This window comes from Zophobas morio, unplaced genomic scaffold, assembly GCF_036711695.1.
Source record: "Zophobas morio isolate AGI-343-1 ecotype UQ-CSIRO unplaced genomic scaffold, CSIRO_AGI_Zmor_V1 ptg000004l, whole genome shotgun sequence".
NCBI classification, from domain to species: Eukaryota; Metazoa; Arthropoda; class Insecta; order Coleoptera; family Tenebrionidae; genus Zophobas; species Zophobas morio.
The window spans coordinates 15,113,093-15,139,917 of NW_026972109.1; the positions used below are offsets into that span (position 1 = coordinate 15,113,093).

Here is a 26,825-nt window from a genome sequence, read left to right on the forward strand (position 1 = left end):
AATAGACGATACCTTGACGACCTTATCCGGCTCGGCGTGGTTTTCGACCTTGGACTTGAAGAGTGGCTACTGGCAAGTAGGCTTGCACCCGGACGACAAAGAAAAGACTGCGTTCTCCACCGGAAGTGGCCTCTATCACTTCACCGTTATGCCCTTCGGGTTATGTAATGCGCCAGCAACATTCGAGCGGCTGATGGAGATGGTGCTAAAAGGACTGACATGGAAGACCTGCCTGGTATACCTCGACGACGTCATGATTATATGCAAAACGTTTGACGACCATCTGAAGAATCTCGAGGAGGTGCTAGAACGAATGGAAAAGGCTCGTTTGAAACTAAATCCCAAGAAATGCTCGCTCTTCCAGAAAAGAGTCGAATTCCTGGGCCATATCGTGTCGGAGAAAGGAATAGAAACCAACCCGACGAAAGTTCTTGCTATCCGGGATTGGCCCATACCAAGAGACAAGCATGAACTACGAAGCTTCTTGGGACTCTGCACATATTACCGACGATTTGTAGAAGGGTATGCCGACATCGCAGCACCGTTACACCAACTGACGGAGCAGAAGGCGACTTTCAAGTGGAGCAGTACATGTGAGATGGCCTTTAAGAGACTGAAGACGGCTTTGTGCACCAGCCCCATTTTGGCTTACCCCAGGGACAAAGGAAGGTTCGTCCTCGATACCGATGCGAGTAACTCGGGAGTTGGGGCCGTATTGTCGCAGATACAAGATGGGGAGGAAAGGGTTATCGAATATTTTAGTAAATTACATTCCAAACCAGAGAGAAATTACTGTGCCACAAGGAAGGAACTGCTAGCCATTGTCAAAGCCGTCAACCACTTCCACAAGTATCTATACGGACAGGAGTTTCTGATCAGGACCGACCACGCTGCCCTCTCGTGGCTACTGCAGATAAAGAATCCCGAGGGCCAAGTAGCGCGTTGGCTGGAACGACTACAGCAGTACCACTTTAGGATCAAACACCGAGCGGGTCGACTTCACAACAACGCTGACGCTTTGTCAAGGCGTCCGTGTGGAGAGTGCAAGCACTGCGACAGGATCGACGCGGAAGAAAGGAACCTGCCCGTTCGTCGGACGATTTTTGAGCAAGATGAAGAATGGACAACGGCGCGGTTAAAGCGTGAGCAAGAAGCAGACGACATAATCGGACCAATACTAAAGTGGAAGGAGGAAGGAGTCGAACGACCCGGCTGGGCAGAATTGTCCGACCAATCCCCCAGTTTGAAGGCATTATGGGCCCAATGGGATTCCTTGGTCATGGAAAATGGGCTCTTGAAGCGAAAGTGGGAGAGTCCTGATGGGCGTACCTCTAAGACGATGCTGGTCCTCCCCAAGGTAAAGGTTTCCAAGGTCTTAGAGGAAGTTCATGCCGGAACATCTGGAGCCCACTTCGGAGTGAACAAAACTTTGTCGAAAATCCGGGAGAGGTTTTATTGGGTAGGTCATCGTGACGATGTCGAAAGTTGGTGTCGCAAGTGTACGACATGTGCGGCCAGCCAAGGTCCTCATACCAGGGCGAGGGGAAAGATGAAGAAATATAATGTTGGGGCACCTTTCGAAAGAATCGCCATCGATGTGGCCGGTCCGTTCCCTGTAACAAACGACGGCAACAAGTTTATCGTGGTGGCTAGCGACTACTTCAGCAAGTGGCCAGATGCCTATGCCATTCCAAATCAGGAAGCCGTCACGGTCGCGAAAGTACTGGTTGACAATTGGATCAGTAGGTTTGGCGTCCCCTTGGAACTTCACTCAGACCAGGGACGCAATTTCGAATCCAACGTCTTCCAAAGAGTGATGCAGCTACTGGGAATACGTAAGACAAGGACAACGCCACTACACCCACAGTCCGACGGCATGGTGGAAAGGTTCAATCGGACTATGGAGCAACACCTTTCGAAAGTGGTAGAAGAGCACCAAAGGGATTGGGACCAGCACCTTCCACTATTCCTGCTGGCCTACCGCGCAGCTATCCACGACACCACGGGCCAAACACCTGCTCACGTTGTATTTGGGAAGGAACTGCGGCTGCCCTGTGACCTAGTCTTTGGATTGCCATCCGAAGAACCGATGGAAGTACGTGACTACGTGGACGAACTGAAAGAGAAGTTGGTCAACGTACATGAACTAGTGAGGGGCCGGATCAAGATTGCCAGTGACCGAATGAAGACCCGTTATGATGTGAAGGCCAACTGTGGCGGATTCCAGGAAGATGACTTAGTGTGCCTGTATAACCCCCGACGGAAGAAGGGACGTTGCCCAAAACTGGCTCCTGACTGGGAAGGTCCATACACTATCGTCACTAGAATAAATGACGTAGTTTATCGGATCCAACGTGGACCAAAGACGAAGATGAAGATCGTTCATCTCGATCGACTAAAACGGTACGAAGGAAACAACGAAGACGCTTCCGATCGGGACGATCGGATTTGAAGAGGGGGGCAGTGTTACGAAATACACCCTTACGCCGCCCCAGTACGACGCCTATGGCGGTCGAGAGCCTTCTGGACGTACGCACGGCGCTGATGGGTGAATCATCGCTGTTGACGGCCGAGAGGCGGGCGCATAAAGACAGGTCTGGAGCGTCTCGAAGCGGCGTCCAGGGGAGTCTCGAAGCGGAGTCGCGATGGATGTTCGTGAAGGATCTCGATCAGAGACTATGGGTTTAAATAGAGGCGACCGTAGGTAATGGATTCATTCATCCAGTGAAGACAGTCGAGAGCGCCGGAATAATTTCTGTACATATTCGTTGCAATAGATAGTGTTGTAATTCGACCTGAAGAAATAAATTTTTGAGTTTTACCAACGCCCGATTTATTATTCGTCCGTCAATCGTAACAGTATGTACAATTTTGATGTGATGTCATTATATTGTTGGTGGGGATGATTAGACAAATTTTGATTAGCGTTTAACAATAATCGGTCCGGTAGTTTCGGCAATTATTATCTGTCTAACAAAAATCAACACAAGGCGGACAGACAGACAGACGGAAACGGGGACCTAGTTTTTCGTACTCTTGGGATCATGACACATCGAGAAAATGTGAAAGTAGCCAGTCAGCCGATGAACTCAATTACAATACTTTCTTAGCTTACGCCCGGGAAGAAAAATAATCGGTCAAAAAACGTGGTACTGAGAGGTGAACTACGGTTTCTTTTACTTTTAAGAAAATTTCGAAACTTTTTGTGGATTATTCTTAAAAATGTTTTTGATGAAGTGCTTTCAAAAGTTGGTAAATTAAAGAAATTTATTAATTAGATTTCTTCAGATTTTATGAATTGTGTAAAGTTGTAGACAAAACTTAGTTAGAAGCAATGCTTTTAAAGAGATTAGTGTATTGTAAAGCTACGCTTAGAGGTATGAGTTTAGCAGTATTTGATATCGATATTGATACAGAGCTGAGCTAATGGAGTTCAGCGCTTTCGAAGAAAAAACTGTGGTAAACTTTATTTACAACCGATCGCTAATACAATTTCACAAGTGTTAATGGTCGGGAGGTGCAACTCCTCACAAACAAGCCCCATTTCAGGATGATTACAGATTAGGTTAACAGCATCATGTCATGTTGTTATCGAGTCAAATGATTAAATCGACCACAAATCTTGTGAATCTGTCGAATATTCTTCACAAAATACCGAGTGACTATTAATGTTGGTGATTTTTTTGTCATGTTGGCAACATATTTAAAAATTTATGAAGGCATACTTGCTGTCAAATTTAAATGATGAGCACCAATTCAGTAGCCTATCTTCTCATTGGTACGTTTTTAGGCGCGTTTGTGTCAAAATTGACAACTGTGAACTGGCATGCTAACATTGCTGCCAATAATTCGAAATCCAATTAATAGTCACCTGTTAATAGGTTAAGAAACGTTTTTCAGAGTGAGATTTTGTTATGTTAAATAATTTAATTTATAATCGTTTTCCGGGTTGGGACCGTGTTAATTGAGTTTTTGGACGTTTCGCACACTTTCGTAAGTGACATCTTCAGGAGCAGGGTTGAGAAATTACGAAGAAGACAAGAGCACGTTAACTCAGTGTGTCAACCAGACCAAAGGCGAAGAAACTCTTCAGAAGTCAAGCCTAGATAAGACGAGATTGAGTAGTTTCATCCGCGAACATCTGTGTTTCTTTCAAATAAGTTCTGATGTCGCCTCTCTTGCAATTTCGTCGGTGTAATTCTGAAAATGAATAGAACTGCTTCATGAAATAATTTACAACACAACCAAACCAAACAATCGGAGTGATTAATTTTTTCACCATTTTTAGAATTTCACTCTGCTGATTGCGTGCTCCTCATTTGATGAATGACTTCATGTTTTCTGGACGTTTCATAGAACATAGAAAAGTAGGTCTTCCATTTCCGTCTGCCTATCGTCTGTTAGAAATTTTATCAGAACGTGAACTCCAAAATTGTGGATTGTTTATTGCGAAGTTTTACGTGTATTTTAAAAAATAAAACGCTAACCAAAATTTAAAATCTACGAAAGAAATTTATTTTTTATAAAATTTCTCATCAAGGAAATCTATATGAATAGAAAAACCGATCCAACCTCGTCACTTCTACTTTTTTGCTTACTTCAACTGACTAATTTTCTTGTAATAATAAAAATATTTCCAGATAACAGCATCCTTGAAACCCTTAAGCTCGTAAGGCTGAGTAGATTCTTCTTGTTCATATTTATCCGTCTCTGTCTTTTCAGCTATTGGTACCATAGATGGAGGTGGTGACGCAAGCTCAAGCGCTCGTTGGTTCTTACGAAATTAAATTACCGATGATTTCACTGGATTTTCTGTCTTCAACATTCTGCGAAATGGTTCTACCAACTATCACCCCTCCCCATCTTGCATTATATGGCGGACAGGTCAATATTAAGATATTTTAAAACCTAAATTGAAACAAATTTTAAGCAGGTAAGATAACGAATATCAAAAGATTCACTCACTACCACTTTGTAACAAATCTAACTCGATAATTCTAAAGTGTTCCGTCCCCAAAAAATTCTCTTACGACTAACAGAAGTAGAGTATAAAATGTTACTTCTGGACCATGGCATTTGGCGTGTTAAAAATCAGGGTTGAATCTTACAAATTTAGCTGTTTGCTCAAAAGCAAACAACCGAATAAGGCATAAAACCTCTCAAAAAGCATTAATTTTTTATCCACCCCAAAAGTACCCAAATATGAGTAGACCACCAAAAATTGGGCACACGAAAAATCCGTTAAAATCTCCCAAAATAATGCAAAATTATATCAAGAACGCCCTAAAAAACTAATAAAATACCTTGTTTTTACACACCCCAAAATGGCTTTTTACTTCTGGACCAGGGCATTTGGCGTGTTACAAAACAGGACAGAATCCTACAAATTTAGCTGTTTTCTCAAAAGTATACAACCAAAAAAGGCAAAAAACCTCTCAAAAAGCATTAATTTTTATCCACCCCAAAAGTACCCAAATATCTGTAGACCACCAAAAATTGGGCACATGAAAAAACCGTTAAAATCTCCCAAAATAATGCAAAATCATCTCAAGAGCACTCTGAAAAACTTTCCAAATCCGTTGTTTTTAGACATTCCAAATGGCTTTGTATTTCTGGACCAGACCAATTGGCGCATGCAAAAAAAAGTAACAACATTACCAAATCAAAGAGGTATATTTGGCGCCTTACAAAACAAGGTAGGATCCTAAAAATTTATGTTTTCCCAAAAGTTAACAACCGAAAAAGACATAAAATCCTTCAAAAATTATAGTTTTTAATGCGACCAAAAAATACTCAAAAGTTTCTTTTCTTGTTGTAAATCAATAGCCAATCAGAAATTGGGCACATGAGAAAACTGTTGAAAATCATCCAAAATCAAACCTAATTACGTTAAAAGTACCCAAAAAACCTTACAGAATTCCTTGTTTTGAGTCACCCCAAAATGTCTTTACTTCTAGACCAATACATTGGCGCATGCGAAAAATTCACCGGTCGGAATGGCGACTGGTAAAAATATTAGACAAATAAGAGCTCTTGTTTTTAAATACCTCAAAATAGATTTTCATTTCTGAACCAAGTATTACGCTTCCCATCTACGATTGTGCACATTGTTAATATTAGTTAATAAAAACCTGCCATCTAGCAGAGAAAAAGAGAATAAAGTCTTCCTGTCTGCGACTCACAGATCGTTAAACCTAGGTTAATTGTCTATGCTGTGACTAAACATGAGGCCCTTTAAAAATTTTTTTAATTTTTGGATACGTTTTGAAATTCAGGCGAAGCCCTCATGAGCGTACACACAGTGGACTAGTGCGTAGCATGCGGAGCGAATTTTATTTTACAACTAGAAATTTTTATTTTAGAATATATTCTATCGCTATATATGAAAAAGATTTTGCGCTTTATCAAGATTTGAACACGCAACAAATGAGCGCACATGTTTAAAGTGCGACGCTTAAACTTCTGCGCTAACACGGTTCAGTTTTATCACCACGCCTATAATGGATTTTATACAAACGGTTTCGGACTGAATGTATTACGTTTATGCTAATTTTCTTATTAATTAAAAAAATTAAATTTGTTTCGCATGCTACGCACTAGTCCACTGTGTGTGTCCGAATTTAATTATAGCGTACATAACAATTGTATCTAAATTTATTTCTTACGCTCGATCGTCCAGCGCTTAAATTCAATAACGAATAACGCATTTTGACTTTTGAGCGTTTTCATTAAACAGAAGACGGCCGATGCTCGAGCGTTGGTATGGTCTATAAACATCCCTCAAAAATACGCTATAACTCGTTTTTGTTGTATTTAACGGTAGGCAACAAATGTCATTATTGTTTCGTAGTAACCACGTAGTAACGGTGTGAACATTATAAAATTTAATGCAAAACGATAATATGGTTAGCGCCATCTCGACCAGGATCGCGCGCTGAAACATCGGCCTACTCGTTTATAAAATCGGATTTACGATAAAAAAAAACATTTTTTTCCGTTATAGAAATTGTTCTTATTCTTATTAACAATACTTAATAATTTTGAGCTGAGTTTTTACTTTACATATCTAATTGAATACTAGACATAATACCACCTCATTCACATCCTAAATATTACGATTTTACATTTGTCTAAAAAAATTATTATTACACCCAAGTAATGATGCGAACGTAAAATTTGTAGTATGATATTAACTTGTTACACATTTTTATATTTTGAAAATAATAAATTAAGAGCCAATTTATGCAACGCAAATCAAATATTTGATTGAAATTAGCTTAACATTGTGTTAATTTGATTTCGTGACATTGAGTGCAATCAAACACGCTATCAAATTTATATTTAAGTGGAATCAAATATTAATTTCAAGTTAAAGAGACATTTTTGGCCAAAACGGTTTACAGAAGCTCACTTAGACGTTAATAATAAATTATGTTAATGTTTAACACTACTTATGTTAAGTTAATGCAAGTCTCGACCTCAATTAAACTGTTTAATTCGCAGCTTTTGAAATGTAAAAAAAATAGAAAAGTTATTGGTGAATTGAAACTCCAACTCAAAACACCAGCTAACTTACCTATATTGAAAAAAGAATCTGACACAACATGTTTTGCAATTCTTTTATCGGGTAAATTGTGAACGTTTTGATCAGAAAATAATACAATTGGCCGAGAGAATATTTATTTAAATACGTAATGGTTTGGTTCTTGTATTTTATATAAAAACTAACAAAAAAACAATTCCATTTAATTAACTTTAGCCCCATTTACATCCTAAATGTGACGCTTTTACATGTTATTATGCGAACGTAAAATTTCTTATTTTATAATTTGTAACACGACTTACTTAAATTGATCAACAAAAAAGAAATTCAAATACAGTAGAGCCCCGATTATCCGGGCAGGCCGGGACCGAACTTCACTCGGATAACTGAAATGCATTTATTTTTTCTACTCATGACATTGAAATAAGTTATTATGACATTGTTTTCATCTCTAGAGATTGAAAAGCTCAGACTACCATGATTTGCATCTCAATGAGATTTAATTATTGGTAACTGACAAGAGAAATGTCACTTATGTTTGATTTTTCCTAAAGAACGTCTTGCTTGGTATCTTCTATAAGCTTAGGTCCCAATTAAACTTAGTCATACATTTTTGGAGAAAACAACAGTCGATTTGTTAAAATAAGTTATTGGACCGATGGTGGTGCAGAAGTATTAGAAGAACAAAATTAACACAAAAATATGAAAAAAACTTATAAAAAAAGAAATTTTTGTTTTTAAATTGTAGAAAAAATAGTATATCTAACTTGTGGATGAAGAATTTCAACGTCTCGAGTTACTTTTTTAAAAAAACACTCTTGACTTTGAAATTCAACTTCATCCACTAGTGTGATAATATGCTATTTTAAAAATATAATACTTTACAGCGTGCTTAAGTGTGTAACAGAATATTCTTTGAATCATGGAAACTCAAAATAATTTTAAGTATGTTTGTAACCGGATATGTAACGTTAAATAAACAATTTTGATACATTTTGTGCTATGCACGGATAATCCGCCGCCCGGTTAATCCGCGCCCGGATAATCGAGGTCCTACTGTATGTACCAACATTGAGAGAAAAAAAAAGACTATTATATACTCCTAATTAATTTTGTTAAATTAAGCCATATTATTAGCAGTGTCTAGCAGGAGTGTTTTTATCTGACGTTGTATCACCTGGGATATATTTTGTTGCAAAACATTTTGGAATTCAGCAATAAGCTCTGTTTTGAGTTGATTCATGTTGGTATTTATGTCTGTTCTTATCTGTTGCACCTCGGACTTCAATGTCCCAATGTCTGCCTTCATTGTCTCAGTGTCTGCCTTCAATGTCCCAATGTCTGCCTTCATTGTCTCAGTGTCTGCCTTCAATGTCCCAATGTCTGCCTTCATTGTCCCAATGTCTGCCTTCATTGTCTCAGTGTCTGCCTTCAATGTCCCAGTGTCTGCCTTCAATTGATTTAATAGACCATCTAATGTAGAAAACGTAGTAACTAATGATTGTTTTCTTGTTGTTTCTAAGAGATGCATCGCTGTTTCATCCCATTGTTGCTCGACATAAGATGATAGGTTCTGTAAAAATAACATACAGACACATAATGGCCCGATTTAACCAAATCTAGCTTGACATGCGGTTAGGAAACATGTGGTTAAACATAACATAGGGTACCGTTACCTTTTAGCCAAGAGACTTGGATACAATCATGTACTTAACATAAAGCTAAAAAACTCTTTTCTTTAAATAACACGCACTTTAGTTTGGAGTTAGAAGAAACATGATTTTAAAAAATTACTCATAAATAACTTGAAGTAAACTCCAATCAACCGTATGTTATATTTAAAAATGTTTTGGTACAACCAGACACAGATAATAGACTCAGACAAACAGATAGGCCCATGAACACCGGGCAGTAACAATTATTTACAATTGCATCAAAGTTTGCTATCGCATTAGTCGGTTGTCTAGTTTCGGAAAGACTCCGCCTAACCTCGACATGTTTGTTTCTTGTGGATCTCCTAGGATTCGACATTTTGTCCCTGGTCTTGTCACCTGAATCAAAATGAAGATACAATTACAAATCTTAACCAAAAATTATCGCAGATACACTAAATGATAAGTTCTGAAGATAATAAAGTATAAATAGAGTTAGCCTTGGTTTTAGCATACTATATGGAAACTTAAAAAAATTAAATCCCATTTTTTTTTGGTCGCTAAGCAACCAAATGTGTAAAATTAAAAAACTACAACTTAAGAAGGCTATTGCAATTATTTCATTTTATGACAGTTTTCATAAAGAGAATTATTCGAGTTATTGGAATTAAAGTTAAATTTACCAGTTTCGTTTATCTAGGTATGTCGTAGACTAAAGATTTAGGAAGACCAAAAAAGGAAAGAGATATTTGTGAATATAAAATATGTTTAACTGAATTCTCTCATCTTACAAATTTAGCCAAAATTACTTCCTGTAATTCTCTTGCTTCTTCCTTTGTACCATTTTGGATTTATATTCTGAACATGGGTTTTATCTTCAATTACTGAAATATTTACTTGATTGATCACTTAAAAATTTGATTTTTCTGTTTCGAATTCGTTTTCTGACATATCCAGTAGGTATATCCACTTCAATGTCAGTATGCTTTCCATAGTCAGAATCTGGGCCATAAATACGAATACGATTTTGGTTTTTTGTTGGATTTAATATATATTAATAATATATATAATAAATAAAAAAATGACCAATACTAAAGAGAACAAAATTGTAGCAGAATATTATACACCATTAAAAACAAGACAACCATCTGAACTCCAACAATTTAAAAACAGTTACAAATCTTTTACCCAAGATAAAAAAATAAATATACCAAAAAATATCAATGAAGTAACTCAAATGAGAAATCGTAATTTTGCCATTGAATATCTCAATTCGACTGTAAATAAAAAACTAACAAAGACAGAATTTTGCAAATCTAAAAATATTTCGAGAAATTCCCTCAATATGGGGTTAAATTCAGTTGGAATTAAGATTGCATGTAAAACGAGAACAAATGAGAACAAACGGGAACAATCCGGGATAAAAGAGAACAAATCAGAACAATTGGGAACAAAAGAGAGAAAAAGTAAAATAAAAAATAAAAAAATATTCGATAATGTAGAACATAAAGCAGGTAGTCGTAAAAATACAAGTTTAGATGAAGAAGCAGACGAATTAATTAGTAAATCTTTAGAAACTTTTCAGTCATAAATGGATAAACTAGTTTCATATATTCCCAACGATGAGAAAGAAAAATGGAAAAAAGATTTAAAACCTATTATTACAGAAATAGACAGATTAGAAGATGGAGCAAAAATAGTTGGTTTCAAACAAGAAGTTGTAGATAAATATATTGCAAGAAAAGCAGCTAATTTATTCCTTGAACAATTAATTATGACAGACTGTGAACTAGAATCCGCTAATAATAAAATCGATGAATTGGAATATAAATTAGACAACTACAATAATTACGATCCTAAGAAGCTAGCAGAATTAAGAAACAAAACAGTAGTAATACCATCAAACATCGATGATGTAAAGAAAAGAACTTTGAAAATATTTGAAAGACATACTCGGAAGACGAGGATATTCCCAAAAGGGAAAGGCGTCATAAGAGCGCCTTTTCAAGATGGGGGAGAATCCTTGTTCTCCTCTTTTTCCAGCTAAAGACCAAGCTATTGTTTTAAGTGCTATTAAAGATGTAAAACTTACGGAATATGTTGTAGCTATAGGTGATATAGTTACATCAAAAAATGTTATTTTCGCGTCGCGAATGTCAAACGATCGTATATGCATTTATCTGAGTCATAAATCCTATGTAGATCAAATTGTTTCAGAATATTCTACTATTAAAGTCAACGGTACTGAAGTAAATGTACGTCGTTTGCTTAATCCTGCAAAGCGTATTATTTTTTCTAATGTCTGTCCGTCTATTCCCCATAGCATTATAGAAGAGGTTGTCAAGCAATTAGGTTTTGTTTCGGTTTCCCCCATGTCATTTCTTAGAGCAAGTATACAAAACGATGAATACAAACATGTTTTAAGTTTTCGTCGACAGATTTATGTCCAACCTAACGAGTTAATAGATCTTCCGTCTTCACTTGTTATAAAGTACGACGAAACGAACTACCGAATTTTCATGAGCTATGACAACATTTGTTTCAAATGCAGATTGACTGGACATCTAGCAAACGACTGTCCGGGTGCCATTACAGCGTCTTCCCCCAATGATACCGGCATTACCAACATTATTATAGAGAGTCCTAGTAACGGTAGTCAGACAGCAACTTCACCAGAAGTGGGAACTAAGCGCCCTACACAGGACGACAGTTTAACTGAACAAAATCCCTTGGACTTATCACTTGGATCACATGCGGAAAATACTCAGCAAGAGCAACCAACGAAAAGGATTAAGCCTTCAGATTCCACCGAAAGTTTAACCCCTGTTTCTGACTTACTGCATCCAGCGAAACAGCTGCTTGAGAATGCCCAGTACCCACTCAATTTTGAGCAGACGGTTGAGTTTCTAGAAAAAGCAACTGGAGAAGTTGATCTGTTGAAACTGGCTCATAAATACACAACTGACGTGCAAGGTATAATAGATATGCTGTTTGATATATTTCCTATTGTTCAGCACAAAAGCATAAAGAATCGTTGTAAGAAAATTCAGAAAAGGTTAAAGAAAATTTGCGGTAAACTACGAAATATTGACATTTCTGACGTTCCCTTGACAGATATTGATCTTTCGCAACAAAATGCTTCAATTCAATAATAAAAATAACTGTAATTACTTTGTTAGTTCTCTTGTGTACTCGAATATTGCTTCTCTTCTCGCCAAATATGACGAATTAATTGCGTTTATCTCTTGCAACAATCCTTCATTTGTTTTGTTGGCAGAAACGTGGTTATCTCCTAGTATACCTGACAGCTTCGTCTCTGTGCCGAATTTCACTCTTTTCAGAAGTGATCGAATTAATAGATTAGGAGGGGGTGTATGTATATATGTTTCTGACCAGATTTTATCAGAATTTTCGGTAACTCCTATAAATGTTAATACTTTCGGCATTGATTCACTTTTTTTGAAAGTATCTGATAAGAATGTTACTTTTGTCCTGGGATGTGTTTATCGCCCTCCGAGACCAGTGCTGCTTGCTGATGATAATAACTTATTCAGTTCTCTGTCGCAACTTGCCTTTACTCACAATAAATTTTTTGTATTCGGAGACTTTAATATGCCAGACATAGCTTGGCCTTTAAATATGAGTCAACATTTCAGTCCATCTTCGCAGCTATTAATAGATCTGCTAGTTAATAGCAACTTGAACCAACTTGTTAATGAACCCACCCGTTATAGGCTGAACCAAAGACCGTCTACATTAGATCTGATTTTAACGTCTGATGATACTTCACTAGCAAATTTGAATTATTTAAACCCATTCGGCAAATCTGATCATGTAACTTTAAAGCTAGATCTCCAACTTTGTTTTGTAGCGAGATCTAAAACTGTTACCTTACAAAAGCGGATTGTTGACTTTAAAAAAGCTGATGAATATTTGTCTACTGTAGACTGGGCAACCCTTTTAAACCATCCATCGGTTGATACAAATTGGGAAAGTTTTAAAAATCATTTAAAACTAGCAACTGATAAGTATTCTTACACCATCACTTACAAAGCATCTTCTTCTAAACCATGGATTGACAACAAAATATTAAAATTAATAAAAAAGAAACGTTCACTTTGGCGAACCTTTAAACGATCAGGCAAGGAAGATGATTATAAGGTTCATCGTGCGTTTTCTAACCGCGTTTCGTCAATCATCAAAGATGTAAAACATAAATATGAAAAAAGTATTGCCGATCAGAAAAATCCCAAAAAGTTCTACAGCTACATTCGCAATAAATTATCAGGGCCTGTCAGAAAGCCGCAGGTGAAAGATGCAACCGGGCACATTATAGAGGACGATTGCGTTACAGCCAACATTTTTGCTGAAACTTTTGCTCAGTCGTTCACAATTGAACCAGACGCGGATATACCGAATTTGTTGACTACTCATAACTTCGATTGTCTTAGTGGTATATGCTTCTCCTACGATTTAATAAAAGATAAATTGCACAAATTAGATACTACCAAATCTCCTGGTCCTGACGGTATTAGTGCAAAAATTTTAAAAGAGTGTGGCAGTTCCCTTGCTCGCCCGCTTTGCATGTTGATGAAGCAATCATTTCGGTCAGGACGATTGCCAAACGATTGGAAAACTGCCACCATCACACCTGTGTTCAAAAAAGGGGACAAGTTTAATGCGGCGAACTATAGGCCTATAAGTTTAACTTCAGTAGTAGTGAAACTAATGGAATGTATCATCTACGATCAGTTGGTGGCGTTTTTAACAGCACACCAGGTTATACCTCGTGAGCAACATGGTTTCACACCTGGAAAGTCCATAGCGACCAATTTGCTCTGTTGTTTAGACAACTGGACTAGAGAACTCGATTCTGGTGGCTCAGTAGATATCGCGTATTTTGATTTTTCGAAGGCTTTCGATCGTGTGCCGAAACGCCGACTCCTTTTGAAATTACGACATTATGGAATCCAAGATAGTCTTCTCAGGTGGATTGAATCTTTTCTTTCTGACCGAATATTTAAGGTTAAGGTTGGTGATATGTTTAGTTCTCCTTTTCCAGTTCTGAGCGGTGTACCACAGGGCTCTGTATTAGGACCCTTGTTGTTTTTAGCGTATGTATCCGACATAAAAGACTGCTTAATTTCTCCTTGGGCAATGTATGCTGACGATTTGAAAATCTACAATATTTGTTCCAATTATGAAGTCTTAACGAAGGATATAGCAACTATTTATAACTGGTCACTAAAATGGTTACTTCCAATTAATGCGGACAAATGTAATATCCTTTATTTAGGCAGCGACAATCCAAAGCAAACTTATTATATCAACGGCACCGAGCTTACCAAGTGTGTTTCTTTGTCGGATATGGGTGTTATCGTAACGTCTACTTTGACATGGTCTGAACATATCACAAAAGTCGTGAAAAAAGCCAACAAGATACTATATCTTCTCGGAAAGACATTTGCTAAAGCTGATGTAAATACTGTAACTAAACTGTATAAAACTTATGTTAGACCGATATTAGAATATGCCAACTGCGTTTGGGTTCCAACATTACAACGTGATATCAATTTACTAGAATCTGTCCAGCGTCGTGCCACAAGAATACCGTACGGACAAGTGCGCCCCTCTTACCCTGACAGACTTAATCTTATGAAATTGCCATCGTTAGCCGACAGGCGTGTAAGAGGTGACATGTTGACAACATTTCAGGCTTTTACAAATATTAGTTCACCTATCAGACATCTTTTTCCTGTCAACATTGATGGACGAACCAGAGGTCACCGGTTCAAATTGGAGAAGGACAATTTTCGGACTTCCATTCGTCAGACGTTCGTCACTAACAGGGTATTCACCGAATGGAATGCATTACCCCCTGAAGTTGTTGAAAGAGCTTCCGTTCCTAGATTTAAGGTCAACTACGACACCTTTCGAAACCGTAGATAGTTGTAGTTATATCCATAATTTATTATATTTTAAATAATTTGTGATTGCATCAATTGTCGTCTTGCGCGGGCATAACAGACTTCGGTCTCTGCCCGAGCGCTTCATTTTAATAATAATAATAATACTAAAAATATGAGAGCAATAAATGAAAAGATTCAAAAATTGTAAATTAAATGGAAAGTACTGTATTCAAGAATTTAAATATATTCAATGAAGAATATCCAAAATTCAGAAAAAAGTTTTCAAGTCTTATTCAACAAGTTAATAAATTAAAAATTATTATTTTTATTCTTACGTTTATTATCGTAATTGTAATTATTGTTTTCTTAATTTATTACTTCAACAGTGCCCATGAACGTACCTATGATGATACTAATACGTGTCCGTAAGCTAATGTATCTGTAGAATTAGGTAAAAGGTATCTTTTATCATCTTTCCAACTTAGAGACTTTTTCTTTACTTCTTCAGTAAATATATCATGTTTATGACTCCTAATCACTCTCTGTCTATGGAAGTATTCAGTTTGATTGAATAAGCAATTTTTGTAATCTTCAAAACTTATTTCTTTCTTCAATACTGCTTTCTTGATACCTTTTAATTTTTTTGAAACACACGTTTCAGTTCTGTAACTGTACATTTTTGACCTTAAACCTATGTATTCTAATATCTTAATACCATTCAATTCATCTTTGAATTTCCCTATTACTTTCTTATTTTTATCAGAATATAATGGATGATCCTTTGGATAATCAGATGTATCAAAATAGTCGGGATTGTTTTTCATAAATTCATAGAAATCGGCATTTTTAATCTCATATATAAAGCTATCAGTGTCTCCATAAAGAAGTTTTACGTTTTCATTAAATTCTTTTTCAATTACATTGTAATGGAAGTTATACATTAATAATTTCGATAAATCTAATACGGCTTGCCCAATGTAAATTGGTTTATTAAACAATACTTTGGTTTTATAATTGTGAACTGCTGCCAGGTGTTTGCTAAATATAGTTCTGTGCTTAAAATTAGGTTTGTTTATCGCTTTTTGTAATTTTTCTTCATCACAATATAATTTAATATTTTGTTGGTTTCTAACAGATTGCATAGACTTACCATATGGTGCATTAACCATTAATTTCCAGAAATCTTTTTCAAAATCATTTTTCGCCTTCTGTCTTTGTTCAGTATTAAATTTTACATATGGTGCTATGAAATTTGACTGAGTAAATTTTATACCTCTGTGAACCTTTGTTATTCTAATACCTAAACTTTTGTAAAGTTTTAATGTTTTGTAATGAATTATATAATTTTTTTTATCATAGAAATGACAAAGTAGTTTTTCTACTTTTCCACCCGGAGGAATTCTATTTTCCGGAGCCAAAGGCAAGTCATTGAATTTGTTATGAATAGCCAAGTCTATAGGGAATGCTAAATCAACTTCTAAAACATAACCCGTATCACTATCTGACAACAGTATACCGTCAACATTTTTAATTTCATCACAAGTCAACCATTTAAAGTTTTTTTCTGGTAATCTCTGAGATAAAGCCCATCCATATAGATTATTAGCATCTATATAGATAATCTGAGTATTTTCATCTGCCTGCGAATACCTGTTACTACACTGTGAAATACCTCCTCTAATTCCGTTTTCAAAAAACAAATACATTTCATAATCAGTTAATAATTCCAACTTCACTGAAGTATATTTGAGCATACAGTCCCAAGCTAACCCCGGAGTTGTATAATACCAAACAGGATCCAGTCCATAACTCTTTTCTAAACATAAATCTCTAAAATTTTCAAATACATCAGTTAATAGCAAAACATCTAGTTTTAAGTATAAATCATGCCATTCACCCAAGTTTTCAATTTTAAAATATTTCCATACTTTCACTGCATGTTTGAATTCTTCTTGAGAAATTCCTTCTTTTGTGAGCGAAGAATAAAATTTATCTATTGATGGAAGTTTTGTTTCAGAAAATTTCTCAAAAGAATCCATGTATTCATAGGGATATATTCCTTTTCTAATTATCTTGCTTTTTTCTTTCCTAAATAACACATCTAATTCATGATTTGAAAAGTATTTAATTATTTCTCTCAACTGACTTGATTCCAGATTAGATGACAAATTGTCTAGGCTACTTGCTAAAAATCTAAATGAATCGATAAATCTCAGTTCGATATATCCATTATCATCCATTCTTAAAATTTTACTGAAAGAAATATATTTCTCTTCGTTATTAGGTATTAATTTCAATTGACTTTTATCTTCTCCTAGATTTTTTATAAACAAATGACAATCGTAAGCGCTTAAATTATGAAACAAAATTGGAATAAACAATGGTTGTATATATTTCAAATTGCATTTTCTACAAGCAGCTCCTCTATATTTTCCAGTGTAGTGATCATGATCTCTTACTTTTGGGTTTTCTATGGAAAACACATTTTCACAAAGATAACAAATTTTTGTTTTTTTATATTCTTCTAGTTCGATATCTTTTATGGGTTTATTTTCTTTTAATAACTTATATATTGTTCTAGCATATTCGTATATATACGTCCGAAACCGTTTGTATAAAATCCATTATAGGCGTGGTGATAAAACAGAACCGTGTTAGCGCAGAAGTTTAAGCGTCGCACTTTAAACATGTGCGCTCATTTGTTGCGTGTTCAAATCTTGATAAAGCGCAAAATCTTTTTCATATATAGCGATAGAATATATTCTAAAATAAAAATTTCTAGTTATAAAATAAAATTCGCTCCGCATGCTACGCACTAGTCCACTGTGTGTACGCTCATGAGGGCTTCGCCTGAATTTCAAAACGTATCCAAAAATTCAAAAAATTTTTAAAGGGCCTCATGTTTAGTCACAGCATAGACAATTAACCTAGGTTTAACGATCTGTGAGTCGCAGACAGGAAGACTTTATTCTCTTTTTCTCTGCTAGATGGCAGGTTTTTATTAACTAATATATAGCCACTAGATTACATATAGTAGCGACATCGGGTCACTAACTGGTCCCACTAGTGCTGCCAACTTAAAATCCAGGCGAAAAATGGCGCCTCCTTTAAATTAAAAATTGTGTAAAAATAAAATTTGATACACAAAACAGGAAAAATTGTTATTATTAATACATTTATATATATTAATTATTGATTTTAACGCAAATCTCCACACGAATAACAGAACATACTAACTTGCAATAAACAACAAAATGATGTTTTGAGTTTTGACAACAAAACAGGCTTTGACTCTGTGCTACGTTGTAGTATATGAATCTCTCCAAGAAAATGGGGCAAAAAAAAGCATATGTATCTCCTATTATTTTTATTCATAGACTTTGAATTGTACACTATTGTTCTGTTATTTTGGTTACGTTTTTTTACATAAAAATACACCCTACTTCTTATATATAATTTAACAATACTTTCACTTATGTTATTGCCGCAGGTACAAAACATTGTTTTTTCCAAACTGTTGAGTACCATATTGCATATTTGATCATTTTTAATGTTATTGTTATTTAGAAGATGTAAAGTGTTTCGAAATATTTTTTCCATCTTCACAAATCGGCATTTTTATTGAATTTAACGCAAATCTCCACACGAACAACAAACACACGCACTTGCAATTAACAACAAAATGGTCTTTAGAGTTTTGACAACAAAACATGTTTTGACTTTTTGTGCTACGTTGTTTACACCAGGGTAGACAACACAAAACACAACCAAAACATCTGACATTTAGTTACTTCAGTGCAACCAACACAATTTGGGACCAGCCAGGAGACCCAGGTGACGCTACTATATGGGGTATTCCATACCAAATCGACCACTTTTTAACCCGACCCCTTTTGATATGCCTGAAAGTTTTTCTTCCTTTTCTATCCTATAAAAGACGTTTCTCAGAATTTTTTCAATTTTTTTTACCCGACTCAAAAAAAGTTATGAATTTTTGAAAAAAACCGCTCATTTTTTTTTGAACTGCTAGAACTTTTTCAAAAATTGACCGTTTGGGACCGTTTTTTTTTCAAAATTTTTGTTTTTAAATGTACTTTTCGGAAAAAAATATACCAAAATTTTTAAAGTTCATCTTATAAGAAATTTTTCAGTTTTTTGAGAAAAACCATCAAATTTTCGAAGTTCGCCATTTTTTATTTTTTATTTTTTTTTCTCATAAAAAACTTCAATCAATTCTCCAATTATCCCCACTAATCCCGGAGTGGGCCGATTCTTTTTTCTATTTTTTTTATTTAATTGAAAAAAAAATCTTTTCATTTTCAATAGTAAACAATTTTTTTTTTGTCTATATTATTTATATTACAAAAGAAACATAATTAAATGATTTTCAGGTAATATATTTTTTATTTATAATCTTAATCTAAGATTTTATTGACCAGGATTAATAATTGACACAGTAAATATTTAAGGATTCTAAAAATAATGCAACAAATTATTAATTTATTCTCTGGCGTTTAAATATTTTACAAATTCTGTGTTCCTTTGAGTTCGAAAAGTTTTTAACGAACAAACAACCATTTTTGTCAGGAATTATACAGTGTAATTGGTGAGTTCCTGTAATTGGTTTCGTTTTCAAAAATCTTTCATTTAAATTATTTAATGTTGTATTATAATCATCTACTGAGGAAAACTTAACTATGATGTTTGGCAAGTTGTCCGGATCAGAAGTCCATTCAAAGAGTCCTTCAGGTGTCGTTATTTGGTTATCAACCGCGAGTTGGAGACTTGCTCTTGCTGCATATCGTTTGATGATGCCACCAATACCATCACACGGACCTTTGCCATGAGCCGTCGCAAAAAAATGCCATTCCGCAGGAATGTCAAAATCATCTTCATGATAATATAAATTTACAAAGTTTTTGAAGTTTTTAAATTGTTGAGGAGCCCCATCAGAAAAATAATAAATCTTGTTACAACGTTCAGGAAGACTTTTCACATAATCAGTAATTATATTAATAAAAACATGAACAGCAACGGCATCATGATTATTACAATCTGAAATAATTGCTAAACTTTTGTGTTCAAGTTTACCATTTACTTTATAATAAATTACTACCGGAAAAATTGTTGCCTGATTATTGTTCCAGTGAAAACCAGATGCCGCATTTTGCACTACGAACGCGTAGTTTTCTGCAAAATCACAAATAATAACAAATTCATTTGGTTTTAATGTTTCTTTCAATGTTTTTAAAAATTTAGCTTGTTCTTTGGCGATGAATGAGTGAGGTAGAAGAGTTTTTAATTCACCACAAAAATTTTCAACAAATTCTTCTGTAGGCTTAATAAAAGTTTCTAAACTGCTTCTCGGTTTTGATATCCAATATTTATACGTAATATTTTCAATTTCGTGATTCTCAAAACATGTCAGTAAAATGTTACTCAACTCATTTACCCCTGGACAGTTTTTACATCTACCCAAATAACATTGAGACGATGGAGTTTCACATATAATCATGTTCAAGCAATCGCTATATTGTTGAATGGGCTTTTCTGTATTTCTCGTTAAAGAATTAATATTTGCACCTGAAATAAAAGTGATTTGGTTGAACAAAAGTTTACGCATTTATAATTATTAATAAATCTGACAATTACCAAGCATCATCAACTTAACATTTTGATGCATCGTACATACACAGATGGTGTGTGTTCCACTTGCCCCTGCTAACACACAATGTTTCGGTCGTAAAGAAGCAAATTTCGAAAATCCAATTTTCTCTGCAGCGTTTATTTCTCGAAAACTTTGGTATAATTCTTTTAAGTTAGACAGGACAAGTCTTTTTTGGATGTGTACTCGATTACCATTGTCACTTCGAACTGAAACAAAGTCTTTCATACCTGGCATCAGAGCACTATACTCATCATCGTTATAAAAATTTTCAACTTTCAATTTCACTTGATCTGTAATTTTTCTCCCTATAAGAAAAGATGTAAGGAATTGAGTATTCAATTGTATTTAAAACAGCAATTTGACGTTATAAATACCTAATCTCGATTCAGGTGTTGAAAGTAGACCTTTTTCTTCAACTAACATTTTTGCTACCCTTGCCATATGTCGTGATGTATTCATAGTTTCACAAATACGTCTTTCAGTCCATTTTTCTGGTAACAATGTTAAAATTTGTATTTTCAAAGACTTCTCCGTTTCTTCATCGTTGAATTTATCGTGCAGCATTTTAATTAAAGCGCGAAAATTTTCACTATCGTCATCGATCGATTCATCGGTAGAAGAGAGTAAAATCTTTTTCAAGCTGTCAGATATCTGATTTATTTTGTTGTACAGAAATTGATTGTCATTTAATTTTCTTGATGGAATTGGTGATTGATTTATCAGTTGTAATGCTTGGTTTATTACAGGTAATTGAGTTGCAGCACTAACTTGCGATGCCGAGCTTGATTGTGAATCTTTGGGTTCGCTATTAAACGATATAGAACCTTAAAAAAATAATAAAATATGTTACTGCTAGAAATTTATCTAAGAAACGTATATATATTTTAAAAACCTTACGGAATGATAATGATAATGGAAGATCCGTGGCAGTTGTGTTACTGTCACTATCAATCTGATCATTGTTTTCGATACTGTCAATAGAGTTGTCTTCATAGTCACTCAAATCAACGTTATGATCATCACTAGTTTTTGTTTGTTGCTTAACTATCTTTGAAGCTTTTTTACGACATGAATTGCATAATAAATAATAATCATCTAATCCTAACACTACTTTCATAACGTCAGTCGCTGGACGCAAACCAATTTTTTTATAATGAGATTCCAACTCAAAAGGATTACAACATCGATCGAATTGCTTATTTGATGCCATAATGTTTCGATGAAATTATTTTGATAAATGTAGATAAGTATAATCAAAATAATTATCGCTTCTAAAACAATGAATCAGAAGAATGTTCATAAACTAGAGAAAATTGTTCTTTTTATTAATCAAATATAATGACAATAATCTTTAATTCAATACTAAAACGCACTGAAGATTTATAGGTTATGTTCTAACTCTCAATTTAAGACAACCGTATAGATTTATGGATTAGAACATATTTGCGTGTATCGAATAAACTGGCTATAGGTAAGTCTGTAATTGTCATGCCCTAGTTTATCGATCCGATTGACGTATTAAGATTTGAATCTCAGTCATATTAATCGTAGATAAAAAAGAAAATAAAAATATATTACCTAAAAATCTTTTAATTTTATTTCTTTTATAATATAAATAATATAAATGAAAAAAAAATTTTTTTTCTTTTGAAAATAAACAAATTTTTTTTTCAATTAAATAAAAAAAATAGAAAAAAGAATCGGCCCACTCCGGGATTAGTGGGGATAATTGGAGAATTGATTGAAGTTTTTTATGAGAAAAAAAAATAAAAAATAAAAAATGGCGAACTTCGAAAATTTGATGGTTTTTCTCAAAAAACTGAAAAATTTCTTATAAGATGAACTTTAAAAATTTTGGTGTATTTTTTTCCGAAAAGTACATTTAAAAACAAAAATTTTGAAAAAAAAACGGTCCCAAACGGTCAATTTTTGAAAAAGTTCTAGCAGTTCAAAAAAAAATGAGCGTTTTTTTTCAAAAATTCATAACTTTTTTTGAGTCGGGTAAAAAAAATTGAAAAAATTCTGAGAAACGTCTTTTATAGGATAGAAAAGGAAGAAAAACTTTCAGGCATATCAAAAGGGGTCGGGTTAAAAAGTGGTCGATTTGGTATGGAATACCCCATATGTAATCTAGTGGCTATAAACTAATATTAACAATGTGCACAATCGTAGATGGGAAGCGTAATACTTGGTTCAGAAATGAAAATCTATTTTGAGGTATTTACAAACAAGAGCTCTTATTTGTCTAATATTTTTACCAGTCGCCATTCCGACCGGTGAATTTTTCGCATGCGCCAATGTATTGGTCTAGAAGTAAAGACATTTTGGGGTGACTCAAAACAAGGAATTCTGTAAGGTTTTTTGGGTGCTTTTAACGTAATTAGGTTTGATTTTGGATGATTTTCAACAGTTTTCTCATGTGCCCAATTTCTGATTGGCTATTGATTTACAACAAGAAAAGAAACTTTTGAGTATTTTTTGGTCGCATTAAAAACTATAATTTTTGAAGGATTTTATGTCTTTTTCGGTTGTTAACTTTTGGGAAAACATACATTTTTAGGATCCTGCCTTGTTTTGTAAGGCGCCAAATATACCTCTTTGATTTGGTAATGTTGTTACTTTTTTTTGCATGCGCCAATTGGTCTGGTCCAGAAATACAAAGCCATTTGGAATGTCTAAAAACAACGGATTTGGAAAGTTTTTCAGAGTGCTCTTGAGATGATTTTGCATTATTTTGGGAGATTTTAACGGTTTTTTCATGTGCCCAATTTTTGGTGGTCTACAGATATTTGGGTACTTTTGGGGTGGATAAAAATTAATGCTTTTTGAGAGGTTTTTTGCCTTTTTTGGTTGTATACTTTTGAGAAAACAGCTAAATTTGTAGGATTCTGTCCTGTTTTGTAACACGCCAAATGCCCTGGTCCAGAAGTAAAAAGCCATTTTGGGGTGTGTAAAAACAAGGTATTTTATTAGTTTTTTAGGGCGTTCTTGATATAATTTTGCATTATTTTGGGAGATTTTAACGGATTTTTCGTGTGCCCAATTTTTGGTGGTCTGCTCATATTTGGGTACTTTTGGGGTGGATAAAAAATTAATGCTTTTTGAGAGGTTTTATGCCTTATTCGGTTGTTTGCTTTTGAGCAAACAGCTAAATTTGTAAGATTCAACCCTGATTTTTAACACGCCAAATGCCATGGTCCAGAAGTAAAAAGCCATTTTGGGGTGTGTAAAAACAAGGTATTTTATTAGTTTTTTAGGGCGTTCTTGATATAATTTTGCATTATTTTGGGAGATTTTAACGGATTTTTCGTGTGCCAAATTTTTGGTGGTCTACTCATATTTGGGTACTTTTGGGGTGGATAAAAAATTAATGCTTTTTGAGAGATTTTATGCCTTATTCGGTTGTTTGCTTTTGAGCAAACAGCTAAATTTGTAAAATTCAACCCTGATTTTTAACACGCCAAATGCGATGGTCCAGAAGTAACATTTTATACTCTACTAACAGAATTTACGTTTAGTACATTTGTAACTGTGTAACATAAAAGCCTTAGCCATAAATCTTTAACGTAATAGATTCTTTTAGTAGAACCAATATTGAACCACATTTTACTATTTTTTGTAACTATACAAAATTAGTGGATTTTCACCGTTTGGCTGCTTGTCTGTCCCAGGAATCGCACATCTGCTAGGAGCGTCCTAGCTTCTCGTTTCCACGTATATTCATAGGTATCATCGGCAATTAACCACGTGAAACGTTTCTGTGTCGGACAAGCCCTTTCATGTTCCACTCCTCGTCTCCCCCAAGTATGTAATTTCATGCTTGAACTTTCAAATATTAACGTAATAAAAACGTGTTTTTATTGAAAGTCTGCGATATTGCCCCCTTGCTCCTACGATGGAATTTCAAATAAACACAAACACATAATTTTTCCAAACGACAAATAATATTGCCACGTAAATTCAGTATGTTCTGTGGAGAGATAAGTGCGACTTTCGCTCAACTTCCTTCCGCTTCCGCTAGTCTATCTATAGTTAATGTTTATCGTCCCAGTTTACACCGTTTTGTCTACGGTTACTGTTGTCTTCTGTAATTATGGTGGGGAAACCGGGACTGGTCGGACTTTTAATCAAAAAGTAAGACCTGTCGTAGCTGAATTGTATTCCAACTCAAATCTAAGCAGATTTGTCCTAATGAAATTATCTCATTGTTACCATCTACTCGATTATTCGAAAAACCACCAAGTTAATAACAAAAGCGCAGCTCTATTCGGGATGGAAAAATCATAATTGAAACGTCTGTTCGTATTGTTGTGATTGATAAGGCTTTGTATGTACAAGACGGCATCTAATTTTCCTAACTGACTATTTCTATGAAACTCGAAAGTAGTTGTGGTGACTGGAGCATTTCCACCGACCTAATAAATCTCAGTTTATAATTGAGTTATTGATAAAGTTACACGCACGCTACGGATTAATTTCAGACAGGATGGAACGTCTTATTAACGTGATTTGATTATGCAATTATACTAGTTGTAAACTCGAGAATGGATAGATTAACAACAGCCGAGCCACCAAGGAATCATCGATTTGGTCACATTGCATTTAAGCTTGCACCATAGAGATGACGACAGTAAGACGCGAAGAGGGCGCCATTTGTATACTGCACATAATTACAGCACTTGTGCGAAAATAATTTGTCGCGCAGTTTACGAGCAGCAGTAAAACAAAAAGCCAAGGGCCATTTTTACAGAGCGCTCTTCCTTTCTGCCTTTCTCCATAGAATACTGAGTTAATTTCTGCTACAACTGAGGAGCATGAAAGGGAAAAAGAAAATATGAGAGGTGGTAGGGGAAGCTTCATGTAAGGTGCAGATTAGGAAGTTACAAAAAAATCTACTCCTATTAAACACTGTTTTGATATTTGCGCCAAGATGTCAATATTCAAAACTTATGACGTCACACGAAAAATAACGAGGTCGCTTGAACTTGACACAATAATACAAACTAGTTGCATATTTTTGTTTTAAGAACAGTTATATGTCACTGTCAAAAATTTCAATAATATATCTTTCAATATTAGTCTGTTGCCACCTGTTATTCGCTCCCACGATCAATCGCTTCGCTTTATTACTTGATTGTAGCATTGTCAGGTGTCACCTCCACTTAACGTTTGATCCACAATAAATCCTTTCCACAACCCTATCGCCGCCAATATTTCACTTTTACACCGTCGCCAGCGAATAAAAAAAGTGCAAGCAAATAACTCACGCGTGAGAAATGGTGCTTGCATGACGTTTCCATTAAATCTGCGCCCAAAAAATATATATCGTTTGGACTGTATTTATACATGAGCTTTTGGTGGTTTATAAACGTTATCTGAACAAACCTGATTCGAGCGGATTTGGAAATTGTCACATGCTACTGTTGACGGATAGCCTCGGCCGTGGGTTAGAATAACGCACGTTTATAATCCAATAATTGACATATTACAAATATTAGCCGGAATTGGTGATTGGATTCTGCGGACTATTAAATCGAATAGCACGAAGCGAATTACGTTTGTTGTTGTGAATGCGAATCGAAAAGGGATGTTTGCGATGCGCTGGGTAGATTTATACTTGCATAGCTAATTTGGAAGTCGATTGTGTGGTGCGCGATGGATACGGGAGCTAATTTATTATTGTTATTGTTATTAATGTGACAGAAAGTTGTAAAATCCTTAGCTGAAACTATAGGATCACAAAGTGCAGTTTGGGTATTAAGTGTAGTTTCGAAGACAACAATAAATTTTAATAGATAGTGTGATGTACGGTCTGGTCAAAGCTAATGGAGCTTGAAACTGGAGCGGTGTATGAGGATAACGAAATTTTGACACACTTAGATGAAAATGGCAACACTGAGGCAAATTTTGCCGTGATATGAATTGTTGACTTTGTGTGTTAAAAAAGGCGATGACTAGGTCCAGTGCAATGTTCCACTTGGGTGTGGTTATGATGATTATTCTATTTCATGTTTTATCGGCGTGATGTTCCATCTCTTGTATGGGTGCTTGGA

At 35.0% G+C, this 26,825-nt stretch overlaps 2 protein-coding genes across 2 annotated transcripts in view; one reads left to right on the top strand and one right to left on the bottom strand.

Annotated features, from left to right (window-relative positions):
- LOC135142740 (cilia- and flagella-associated protein 299-like) overlaps positions 1-26,825 on the top strand; it is a 105,195-nt gene that overhangs the window by 64,178 nt on the left and 14,192 nt on the right. The window lies entirely within an intron of this gene.
- On the bottom strand, positions 8,633-9,589 carry LOC135135253 (uncharacterized). Its single transcript, XM_064064283.1, has 2 exons — positions 9,533-9,589; positions 8,633-9,116 (listed from the first exon to the last, which is right to left on the bottom strand). The coding sequence occupies exons 1-2, from the start codon at positions 9,572-9,574 to the stop codon at positions 8,664-8,666; spliced, it is 495 nt and encodes a 164-aa protein (XP_063920353.1). The 5' UTR covers positions 9,575-9,589; the 3' UTR covers positions 8,633-8,663.